The 12,782-nt window shown below is 41.5% G+C and overlaps 1 protein-coding gene across 1 annotated transcript in view; it reads left to right on the top strand.

Moving 5' to 3' along the window:
• dlg4a (discs, large homolog 4a (Drosophila)) overlaps positions 1-9,851 on the top strand; it is a 41,153-nt gene extending 31,302 nt beyond the window's left edge. Inside the window, exons 7-22 of the mRNA XM_085363688.1 lie at positions 831-1,000; positions 1,144-1,280; positions 2,802-2,946; positions 3,605-3,740; positions 3,847-4,003; positions 4,098-4,200; positions 4,587-4,701; positions 6,400-6,576; positions 6,686-6,728; positions 6,819-6,849; positions 7,274-7,321; positions 7,433-7,534; positions 7,701-7,873; positions 8,518-8,630; positions 8,740-8,831; positions 9,745-9,851. Of these exons, the coding sequence (XP_085219814.1) occupies positions 831-1,000; positions 1,144-1,280; positions 2,802-2,946; positions 3,605-3,740; positions 3,847-4,003; positions 4,098-4,200; positions 4,587-4,701; positions 6,400-6,576; positions 6,686-6,728; positions 6,819-6,849; positions 7,274-7,321; positions 7,433-7,534; positions 7,701-7,873; positions 8,518-8,630; positions 8,740-8,831; positions 9,745-9,851 (1,849 nt within the window). The remainder of the gene's footprint in view (positions 1-830; positions 1,001-1,143; positions 1,281-2,801; positions 2,947-3,604; positions 3,741-3,846; positions 4,004-4,097; positions 4,201-4,586; positions 4,702-6,399; positions 6,577-6,685; positions 6,729-6,818; positions 6,850-7,273; positions 7,322-7,432; positions 7,535-7,700; positions 7,874-8,517; positions 8,631-8,739; positions 8,832-9,744) is intronic.
• The last annotated feature ends 2,931 nt before the right edge of the window (positions 9,852-12,782 follow it).

Below are 12,782 nucleotides of genomic sequence, written 5' to 3'. Positions count from 1 at the left end.
AACGTGGTTGTTAAAAGGTTCTTCCATCAAAGTAACTGATTTATTTATTTTTTGCAGTTAAATGACGGTTATTTGGAATATTTAGTCCCCTACACATACACGTTTAATAAAGGTTGTGCTCAAATCAACACAGTGCATCAATAAATATATACAGATGCTCTGTGGAGGCTGAAAAAAACATTGCATGATAAAAATGTTTTAAATCTTTCCTACATGCAGCCTTGCAGATAATATGCAGCTCGGATGATGTAACATCATTTGCATGAAGATGTCAGCTGTGATTGGGTCCCTTTGGATTTGACTATAGCGATGTATTTCAGTGGTTAAAGCTCCGGCAGCCTGCAAGAATAATTTCAGTCCTATTTACGCATCATCATTTTCATGGCCATAAAATACATTTTGAATACATGAATGGAATCACGAAAACACGGCCCTGGAGGGGGAAAAAATGTGTGTGTCTGAAAATAGCAATTTCATCGCTGAAGATCAGCTTCTCCTATACACACAGGCTGTCACTTTCGCTTTACCTATCAAGTCGTCATCATTTTTTATGAGCGGTTAACACAAAGAAGCTATACTGCAGCTTTCCCCCGGTGCTAAATCAATAGAGCAAGAGATTATACCCTCTTTAATCTTAGTCACTGAGAAGTGGAGAAAAAAAAAAGTCTGCAGTGAAACTGGATCCCCAGCGCGGCTGTAGCTGGAGATTGACTGTTCCTGACCTCGTCTGGTGGAGGATTACACCCAAACTTCTTCACCAAAACAAAAACTCATGCGGTATTTTTTCCTCTCGCGCCCACAGTCTCTCTCTGTCTCTCTCCATTTCTTAGTGTGAACGACTGCATCCTATTTGTGAATGATGTGGACGTGAGGGAGGTGACACATAGCCAAGCTGTGGAGGCTCTTAAGGAGGCAGGTGCTATCGTCCGCCTCTACGTTCTCCGCAGAAAACCAGCAGCGGAAAAAGTCACTGAAATCAAGCTCATCAAAGGGCCTAAAGGTGTGTGCAAGCGAGGACTGGTGCAAAGCATCAAGGCTTTTGCGTGGGCTTACGGATGCTAAGCTGTGCCCTCTGGATTTAGCAAATCTACTCTGTGTTAACCTGCACCTCCTTTGCTCACGCTCTGCTCCCCCTTTTCTCAGGATTAGGTTTCAGCATTGCTGGAGGGGTGGGGAACCAGCACATACCAGGAGATAACAGCATCTATGTCACTAAGATCATTGAAGGCGGAGCAGCTCATAAAGATGGGCGTCTGCAGATTGGAGACAAGATCTTAGCGGTCAGTCACTCACATATAATAGCTTCCAGCATGCAGGGACATGTGTTCTCATACATGGATTCGTGTTCACCCGTATGTACACTCACACATTGCGCACATATGAGGCACTGATGTATCAAGAGCCAAGATAAATTACAGCTCTCAGTTTTCATGGTTTGACATTACAGCCATTAATATGTTAACAGATGTGTAGGATGGAGTGAGCCTTAACTACAACAATGCCAGAGTGATTTCTAAGCAGCATTACTGCCACCTGCTGGGGAACACACAGCTCAACACCACCAGCTTCAAAATGGTGCTGTTCCCACTAAATGGTGTCTGAGCCGTTGCTTTAACTCAGAATGGGATGTGGCAGCATCCTTTTGTTCCCTGTGAATTTGTTAAAAAATACATTATGTGTTCTCTCTGTAACCTACAGTTAACACCACGCAGCCACAGTTTCTTTGATTTAACTCTCAATCAGCTGGAACTTGTCATTCCAACTATTTCTCTCCCTGCATTTCCCGTCCACTTTAAAGGTGTCTAAACCAATTTGAGTTTAGCGATTTATACTCTAATTTCTGCATCAGAGGTGTCAAACATGAGGTCAGTGAGCCAGAACCAGCCCTCCACAGGGTCCCATCTGGAACGCTTTGCTAAGTGTGACTGATGCGATTTTTCCACATTTGACAAAGCGTTTGGTTATACTAACAGTAGACTGACTGAATTTGGAGGATATTGTTTTTCTTACGATGTATATGCATTTAAATCAATTCTGTTGTATTTATATAGCGCCAAATCACAACAACAGTCTCCCTGAGGCACTTTACATTGGAAGTTAAAGGCCCAGAAATAGTAGAAGAAAGACCCCAACAATCAGACTACCCTGTGTTGCCCCAAGCACTTGACAACAGTGGGAAGGAAAAACCCCTTTTTAACAGGAAGAAACCTCTAGCGAAACCAGGCTTAGGGATGGGCAGCGATCCACCTAGACCAGCTGAGGGTGAGAGGACCTCAAAAGGTTCAGACTCCTGGATGCTTCATAAAATATGAACATTTTCCAAATGTATCTTGTACCTTATTACAGTAAAAAACAGGGAGAATTTTAGATGTGTATATTTCTTCTAAGTTATTAGGAAGTGGTTTTACTGGCCTGGCACACTTGATATCTCATGGGGCTGAATATAGCCCATGGATGGAAATGAATGTGACTCCCGCTTTTAGACAAAGAGAGATTCTCTCATGGAGCAACTTCACTTAGCGTATTATTCAAACTGGTCTGTGTTACAATAAATCTCTTAAAACTTATTGTTCTACCATTAAAAATTAATGTTATTAACATCTTTCCCTAACATGTATTAACTTTCCACGGACTAAACTATAATTTTGCTTTCATTACTGGAATCTAGCTGCTAAATGTCTCTGTTAAATCTAATCCATGAGTGCTGCTGGATCACACATAATGAAGTCACAGGGGTGACAGCCTTCTTATTTGCACTTTGTTACCTTACCTGTGTTTCCTTGTTTGTTGCGAACAATCAGGTGAACAACGTGTGTCTGGAGGATGTGATGCACGAGGATGCGGTGGGGGCTCTGAAGAACACAGCCGAGGTGGTGTACCTCAGGGTGGCCAAGCCCAACAACCTGTTCCTGACCAACTCGTACAACCCTCCTGACCTCACCAGCAGTAAGCCTCCATCCTTCTGCCCAAATTTCCTCACCCCGTATTAAAGAGAACTTTGAGCTATTAAAAACAAGACCTGCTCTTTTTGTGTTTGGAACAGCTGTCAAAAATAGAACAGAGGGAGAAAAAGTCTTATTAAGTGCTAGAGATGACTGTGGGATTTCTATGAATAGTAAAAGCTCAGTTCAGAACCAGTTTCTACCAGTTTTCTCTACAAAGTGAGAGCTACAAAAATACAAAACACAAATTTCACCAGAAAAAAGTTTCACAAAACACAACAGATGTGATTTTGGGAGACAGAAACTTAATGGAATAGCAAGCTAACAGTAAAAGTCTAATAGCAAACATGTATGTACAGTATTAAAACACGTTACTTTCCCCTTTTCTCTTGTACTACACTGATGAATCTTCTGTTTATTTTGAGCGTGTCTCAGCGTGTTTTGGTTTCTGTCACTTTTGTCTTGTTATTTTTCCCCCCAAAACACAGATTTGTTTTCCGCTACTTCCGTAGTATTTCCTTTTCTATTTTTCTGGTGTTTTCTTAAGTTGCAGTGCAACCTGTGACCTGAAACCAAGAAAAAAGTGCATGAAAATTGAAGTACAATAAAATCCATGTGCTTGGTATGTTACACCTCATTTGGTTTTGTGCTTATTTTTCCAGCATATTCCCATATGGATACTGAACTTAGCCACCCAAACTATCTCGGATCTGATTACCCGCAAGCCCTCACTCCCACCTCACCGAGTCGATTTTCTCCTGTTCTACACGGCATGATGGGAGATGATGATATTCCCAGGTGAGCAATGATCCTTGAACTGCAGTTTTATCTTGTTTATTTATTATTATTATGGGGGCATTTTAGCCCTATAAAACTTATTTTGTCTCCTTCATCGATTTTTCAGAGAGCCTCGTCGAGTTTTGATCCACCGAGGCTCCACAGGTTTGGGATTTAACATCGTCGGAGGAGAGGACGGCGAGGGGATCTTTATCTCCTTCATCCTGGCAGGCGGTCCAGCTGATCTCAGCGGAGAGCTGCACAAAGGGGATCAGATCCTCAGTGTAATGACAGTTTTCTTCATGTTATCAAGTAGTCATGTAATCCTTAGCAGCACTGGGTCGTCAGGTGTTAACAGTCATGGTGTGTGTGTGACAGGTAAACGGCGTGGACCTGCGTATGGCCACACACGAACAGGCAGCTGCAGCACTGAAGAACGCTGGCCAGACAGTTACCATCATCGCACAGTACCGACCCGATGGTAAAACCACTGAGAGACCTTCTCACAAAGAACTTTATACGTTGCAAAACTTGTTTGAGCAATGAGTCTAAAAATTGGCCTTTAAAATAAGCTTCAAAATCTCTTTTTGAAGAAAATGACTAAATGCAATGGTAGGACTACTTTTTAAATAAGGTGGAAATGTAGGCGATGGGCAAAGAACAAAACAATGACTTAGTAATTTCTCATTTAGATTCTTTTTGAAACAAAGAGATCAAACATCTGCAGCTAAATCCATTTATCCACGCTTCAGCCACTGAAGGACTAGACATGGAAAAGAGAAAGATCTTTATTTTTATTGAAGCAAACATTTTAGGTGTCTGAGAGTAAAATATGGAATCTTATATGTTTGTGTTTCTCTGTTGCAGAGTACAGTCGTTTCGAGGCTAAGATCCATGACTTGAGGGAACAGCTGATGAACAGCAGCATGGGCTCTGGGACGACAACCCTAAGGAGTAATCCAAAGAGAGGCTTCTACATCAGGTCTCACACTAAAAGCAGAAGAACTACCTTTGATATTAGCCTTATAGGATGAGATCAAAGTGGCTCGAGGATACGGTTTTTGGGTTAATGCATCGTTTGACTGCAGCATAGCAGAAATCCACAGCTTTTTATCATTAATAAGAGTGGTTATATTGCAGCATAGTATGGATGTTTCAAATACTTCAAATAATGCAGATTTAGTTCCATTTAATGTTGTTTAAAGTATTTTGAGTCAGAGAGCTAAAAATCTACCTGCACAAAGCCAAAAATATGTCAAGCATATTTAACTAAAGAAAATGTCATTATTTGAACTCAGCCGTCCTTCCACTTGAACGCCATTATGCTGCCAAATGTGTCTGCAAAGAAACATTTGCAAAGCCTCGTTCAGTTGAAGTGTTGAGTTTTGAAAGTCAGAATAGGATCTATAGCCGCAAGAGTAGAAGTAGAAGCGTTATCAAAGGCAATGTATAGTCAGGCTTCAAAGGCACACAATATGAAGTAAGAATAGAGAAATAAAATGACAAGGCGAGCACTAGACATACAAAAATCACAAAAACTACAAGCCTTAAGAGGAAGAAGAATAAAGAGGAAAAATGTAAAGTATCTGTCTGCAAATATGTCTCAGTCAACAGCATTAGAGTGTTTATTATTGTTTCCTGGGCCTTTATATGCATTTAGCTACCATTTGATGTATTCACCGCCAATATTAGATTTACAGGGAGTACCAGCAGGACACCATTGCATTACTGTGTTTACTGTGTATACAACAGGCTCACGTGTTTACTGAAGGTAATCATTTAGAGCAGTCAACACAACGTTACTGAAACGCTCTTTATTTTCTGCGCAGTTAAATAAAAATGTCACGATTAATCCATGGAAACTAAGCTCTACAGCCACACAGCAACCGACCCACATTGAATTTACTCTGAAATGTTCCATTTAAAGATTTACACCAACCAACTTATTAACTATGTTTATTAAAGACAAACTAAAGAGTACTTGTGGTGCAAATTATCTTCAAAATCACTGCAGGTTGCAGAAATACTTTAAGCCAAAAACCAACAAGCAAACATCCAAACACCACATCACACTGCACAGAATACACACTGGTCTTTATAAGAAGTGTGGGTGAGAGGACTAGTCGCTGGTATTCAAGGTATGCTTTGCTTGACCGAAAAAAATCCTGGAAAGAGAAGCAGTTCATGGTTACATTTCACACAGTGTGTTATACGTCCACTGGCACATGGAAAGCAGACGCTGTCAGTCATGCTTTTAAAGCTCATAATTAGGCTAAATCCAATATTTCATACAAATTCTTCTTTTCTGAATAACTGAAGTCGTGCGGGGCACTCAGTGCTAGCCACAGGTGGCTAAAAACAATTATTTTTAAAAATGCCAGTATAGCAGCGTACCCCCAATGTTTTATTCCTATCCGCTTTGTCTTTATGAAAATGTCAAGCATGTTTCTGGTCCTCTCTCTCCATTTAGTCAGCACACTTGTTAAAATTCAAAAATTATTTTTTTAGTACACATCTCTTACAATGTAACGTTTCCAACTGTACGGATGTTTCTGTTATCACGATGCACATTAAAATATACTAAAAGCGCAGTTTTTGGAATATCAGTGGCTTTTAAAAAAAAAAGATATTTAAAGGCTTTTTATGAAATGCCTAATTGAAATCCTCTTTTTCCTTCCAGGGCTCTTTTTGACTATGATAAAACTGCCGACTGTGGCTTTCTCAGTCAAGCACTTGGGTTCAAGTTTGGAGACGTGCTGCACGTGTTGGACTGCGGAGATGAAGAGTGGTGGCAGGCCCGTAAGGTCAGCCCGCAGAATGAGGCTGAAGAGGTTGGCTTCATCCCCAGCAAGCACAGGTCAGACACTTTATATGTAGCAAACTTACTGAAATGTAGAGTAAAGCACTGCAGCTCAGTGCTAATGACAGGTTGTCTCACCTTTGTCACACATTTTTCTTCCTTACAGGGTGGAAAGAAAAGAGTGGTCTCGTGTTAACACCAAAGAGAGGGTACGTTTGTTCATTATAGCTTTCTGAAGGAGGGGAGTTCATTCAAAGTGTGTCCTGATCGGTAAATATCTGCTCTTGTCTCTGTTACAGGACCTTGGTCGGGACAGCTTGAGCACACAAGGTAATTCGGTGGATGCTCTTTTGCATCCATTAAGAGATTAGTAATATGCATTAAAGGTGCAAGTAGCTGGAACTAAAACAAATGTGTGAACAAAGCAGTGTTATCATCACCTTTGCTCTACTCTTGGCATTGCTGATATCTCTAAATGCCTCTCCACTATTATTTGAGCAGATCATTGACTGCCAGATATGAATCTAAGACTTCTCCTTCAGTATTTCCCAGAAGGCTATAATCCAAAGCACACATTACGTCAAACAGTCACGCCTTTAACACCTTGCCAATAATGATATCTCATACATTTGCTGCCACCTTTGAAGATACATCATCTGCCCTGCATATAAGTACAAACACGCGCATGTCGATGCAAACGTGTCATTTGTAAGAAGGCAAAAAGAAACCGAACGCTTCTGTGTTCTCTCACCAGGGAGAGATAAAGCCTCACACAATTATGAGACAGTTACCCAAGTGGAAGGTAAGGTGAAGTCTGTACTTTCAGGCTTTTATACGAATGTTCATTGTTTTGATTTTCTCTTTTGTGAATGATCCCGCTCTCTCTTTATCCTTTCATTCTCTTTATGATAAGTACATTATGCAAGGCCCATCATCATTCTGGGTCCTGTGAAGGACAGGATAAATGATGACCTGTTGTCTGAGTTCCCCGATAAGTTTGGATCTTGTGTCCCACGTAAGTGATTACGCTGTCAGTCTCGGAGACAGATGTGTTCGCCAGTTTTCACTTGCTGCCACCGCTGCACAATGCGACAATATTAAAGCGATGTGTGCGCAGTGCATCAGACAGAGGTGATGCTGAGATTCAAAATGAGGTGCGCTTTCTGTTCTTCATTTGACAGACACCACGCGGCCCAAGAGGGAGTATGAGGTGGACGGGCGAGACTATCACTTTGTGTCCTCCAGGGAACAGATGGAGAAGGACATCCAGAGCCATCGGTTCATTGAGGCCGGACAGTACAACAGTCACCTGTACGGCACGAGTGTCCAGAGTGTCCGTGAGGTGGCTGAGCAGGTGTGCAGCAGCGTGTTGGATAATGGGTTTTGTAAAATGGGATCATTACCTCCAGATTCATTGAGATATTGAAAAATAATGCCATAAAAACCACGGCTTTTAGTACCCAGAGTATGAAGTCAGGCACAAGGACATTACTTAAAGGAACAGTTTACCCCCAAATATATTTACATATTTTACCTCTATACCTGCTTTTTATTCATCTAAATGGGTTTGGGTTTGAGTAGATATGTGCAGACTCGACCTTCTATCATGTATAATATACTAAATAGCACTTGGGCTGTGTGGTGAAACATCAGTAGTAACGCTTCTTTCAGAAACCACAAAATCACAGTTTTTAGGAGCTTGAAGCACCACAAGGCAAATATTTAAGATATCTAATGGCAGATATCTCTTCAAAACTGGTCAACTGACGCAAAACACTGTAGATAAATAATACTAAAAGACATGGGGAAAAAAACTCTTACCCCTTTAAGTATGATGAATCCGTTTGCACTAAAAACACTTTGTGTTTTATAACAGCAATGCTCCGTTTAAGTAATAAGCTCGTTTAAGCTCAATTAACCTACAATATTCATTAGTAAAATAACATTCTATTTTTGTATTTACTTATCATTTCTGTTCTTGCTTGCATGCATGAGCAGCAGGGGAAACACTGCATCCTGGATGTCTCAGCCAACGCTGTGCGCAGACTACAAGCAGCTCAGCTTCACCCAATTGCCATCTTTGTGCGGCCCAAGTCGCTGGAGAATGTCCTGTATGAGCTCAAATCTTCTATATGCATTTAGAAAAAAAATTCTGACAATGATTATTCTTTACAGCTTGAAAGCAGGTATGATTTTATATTTGTTTGATTTGATTAACAGAGAAATCAACACTCGCCTGACAGAGGAGCAGGCCAGGAAAGGAATGGACCGAGCCCTCAAACTAGAACAAGACTTCCTAGAGTGTTTTACTGGTAAGAGCATGCAGCAATCACATGTGCACGAGGTTTGGTTTTAGATTGCACTTAATTACATGGACATTTTAAATGTAAAGTCAACAAAAAAGTAAGCTTTTTTCAATGCACTGTCTATCACTGTATTCTTAGCAGAGGGATTCACATTTAGGTTTTGGCAGAACCAGATGGAAAAACAGGATTTTATGCGTCTGTGTTTGCACTCAAATGTAGGATTACTCATAATCTATTTGATATGGAAAAAAATCATCTCTTTTATCATTACAAGATTCTAGAAACAACAGGCTGACCGTGTTTTGCTGGCGCTCGTACGCACACTTTAGAAGGTGATCAAACTTCCTCTTGTAGCTCTCGTAGATTTTTTTTGTTTAATGCCAACAAATGCCAGCGACCGGGCTCCGCGCTCCCGTTTGTACTGGCACGACTGAACAATCTGAATAAGAAAAGGAATGCCTTTTGGGAGGACTCAGGGCATTTTAACATTTAAGCGATGCATTTAGGGCAAATCTCAGCAGTTGGCAGAATATGAATGCGAGGTTTCACAGCAAATTCAACACTGTCTACAGTTTCTAACAAATCATGAACAGTGGGGGGGTGTGACATTTCATCAACCACTCAAAGCACGTGGGAAACTGTGTAGAACTACTTAGCTGATGTAAATGTGCCTCTTCTTTGATGTCGTACACAGATTGTAAAACTATATTCATAATTGATTATATCTTAAATTGTCATTTCCCCTGTTTCTCTTTATCCCCACGCCACCACCCAACCAATGTTTCAATTTCATCTCCTGTCTTTGCTCTTTTCTCTTAATTTCCTGCTGCCTGTGTCATTTTTTTCTTTAACCCATACCTCGTTCTATTTGTTCTTTTCTTTTCTCTCCTTCTGTCGCACATGCTGTGTCCCGCTGCAGCTGTCGTGGAAGGGGACAGCTTTGAAGAGGTCTATCACAAAGTAAAGACAGTGATTGAGGAGCAATCAGGGCCTTACATCTGGATCCCCACTCGGGAGAGGCTGTGATGCTGCACCCGCTCGACCACCCCTCCCTCACAACCACCGATCGACCGCCACCCTTCACCCTCACAGCCAAGCCAGCCTCGCCTGCCTGCCTGTCTGTCCTCCAGCAAAGTCAGTGCTTAGGCAATCACTGAGAATGACACAGAGAGATAAACGCATACTAAGACAAAACACAGCGACACCGCGAGGCAAAGAACGATACCAAAAAATAAAAAATAAAAAGGAGAGAGACTCTGACACAGATGTAAATGCAGCGATGTATAAAGAGACTGAGAGAAAAGACTAAACCAGTATCCCACTATAATGAAGCCAACCCAGTTCACACTTTGCATTAAAATGCATCTCGGATACACGAGTGGACAGCTCTAGATGCAGCTGTGACTGCACCCTAAACTGGGTGCTGGTGGGGGTGGGGGGGATGCAAATATCCAAATCACAGATAATAACTTGTGTATATGTAATGTGTTTAACCTGTGTTTGGATACAGGTGCACTTTCCCACCAGATAGGGAGCAAATGAAGTGACTATTTCAGGCGGATTTCAGTTGCATTTTGATGCTGGGTGTGAACTGCAGCCCACGTCACCTGGAGCTCAACACAGCAGTCTAGATGTATGTGGACATGAGACATTAATTCTGAGCAGGGCTCGAAAGAAAATAAAGGATGACCTTGCAGAGATGGACCCTGAGGTGCTATCGCCTCACCTACAGAGCCATCTCGAGTCTCATGCCGACATTGAACACCTCAGTGCACCGATGTCTCAGATGGAGGTCCCCCCTCACTTTAAAAACAAACAACAAAAGACAGTGGCCACTCTTTTTATATCACCTCCTGGCTTTCTGTCCTCCTCGTCCTGCCACCTCTGCCTTGTTTCAGGACAGGAACGGGGAAGACCGAGAACAGGGGCCCAGATCCAGCTGAGTCCCACGTGACCAGGAGTCCTTTCTCAGCAAAGACCCGCTTTTTTTTTCTTTTCTTTTTTTTTTCTTTTTGTGATTCTCATCTTGGTTCTGGGTGTGAACTCAGAATAACACCTCAGAGGCCAAGACTGACGTTTGTTCGGGTCACCCCATGTTGAATATTGCAAGGCATTATTTAAAGGCAGTTCAAATAATTATATTGCTAAAAACCTCATACGCTGAATTTCTGCATGCATCCTCAAAGACAACGGAGAGAGAAGAGAAAAACAAAGGAAGAAAATCGTGATAATAATCTAAAGGAAGGAGAAAAAAGTGAAGGAGTTTGGTTTTTTTAGCATGTCTCAAGAAGAGAAGAGAGACATGATCATGTGATTATGGTCATGAGAGGCCAGTGCTGAGCATACTAGATGCTCTGGCGTGTAGTTTAGCCTCAACTCTCTTATGCACACAAACACACTCATGCACCCACACACACACACCCTCACTCCCTTACAGCGGCACACACACACACAACCGCACACACACACAGACACACAATCGTAGGGTCGTAAACTCAGCTGTAACCTAGCACACCTCTACAGGCGGATTGGCTGTTCTGACCTGCTAGTCAGCATCCAGGATGAATGTTATCTCTCTAGGCACAAACAGCAGAGCTCTTAGCTTCATCGCACCACAGCAAACTCATCGGTCATTCTTCCAAAAGATACCCCCCTTCCCCTGCCGCAGACGTACACACCGTCTCCAGTGGTCGCAGTTAAAAGCCATGGCGTATGTGTGTGTAAGTGTGTGTGTCTGCGTGTGCACGGTGGTGCTCGTTCATGTGCGGGGACTCCTCTGTGTGGGAGGAATATGTCCTTTTATCCGTTCTCTCTCTTCCAGTTTTCCCTGCTTCTTTCTCCTTCCCGTGTCCACACAAATTAAAGCTAAGTCATGTTTAACAAATAAATAGCCTATATATATAAATATATATATATGCATATATATCTTTTTTATGACAATTTCTAACGGGATTAAGTCTGTAAAAAAAATTAACATTTCCAAATAATATTCCATTGATTCTTTTTTTTTTTGGGGGGGGGTAATATTGCAGTTTGGTTTTTGAATTTACACACAATCCCATTTTTCATGTTGCAAAGCGCAGCAGAAAGCTACACACAACTAACTGAACCATTGAAGTCAACGTAAAGCAGACCTCACACTAGAACCGAGAACACACGACGTGTTCTCGTACGCGCTGAAGACAAACTGAAACACGTGTGCAATGCAGCTGCGTGCGTCTGTGTGACTGTGTGGGTATGTGTTTGCCGCTTGTGTGCGAGAGTGGCAAGAAAGCGCGTGTCGTGTATAAAATAGAAGCGATGCTATATGAGAACATCCATCCTTATGGTTGTAATGTGTGTGTGTGTGTGTGTGAGTGAGAGAGCGAGACACGCACGCGAAGATGTAGTGCAATACTGCTATGATGTTATGCAATGAAGATGGTTTTATGGGTCTAAGATTTAAACTGTATAAAGTTTGCACTGACGGCATTATATGCTACAGGTATCGGCGGGATAAAGATGGCGAGCGAAAGCAGGAGGACCCCATGTCAAGATTTTAAGAGCATGTGTTTTGTATTTACTTATGATTTGTTCTGAATTAAAAGAGTAAAGGTGGAAGTATCGATGGAAGTGACCATTCATATTTATATTTGTTTACTTTATGCTCACATGCTTCTGTTGGCTCGGTTTGGAATAGCTGAAGCTTGTGAATGACGACTATCAATTTCTGTTTGAAATACATATATATATATATATATATATATATATATATATATATATATATATATATATATATATATATATATATGTATGTATGATTTATTCAGAACTGTCACCAGTTGCATCACCTGTCTGTATATTTTTGTATTTTTTCACATTGAGAGAACTCTCGGGTCTTGGCCAGAAATGCTGTAAATATGTTGTTGGAGTGCCGTGTGGGTTTAGGTTTTAGCCGTTCACACTGCTGAATTGGTG

Source organism: Diplotaxodon limnothrissa, linkage group LG10 (assembly GCF_057381915.1).
Source record: "Diplotaxodon limnothrissa isolate DT_005_m linkage group LG10, D_limnothrissa_male_GT1.1, whole genome shotgun sequence".
NCBI lineage: Eukaryota > Metazoa > Chordata > Actinopteri > Cichliformes > Cichlidae > Diplotaxodon > Diplotaxodon limnothrissa.
The sequence above is the reverse complement of the archived record's forward strand: the minus strand, read 5'-3'. Positions and strand labels throughout refer to the sequence as shown.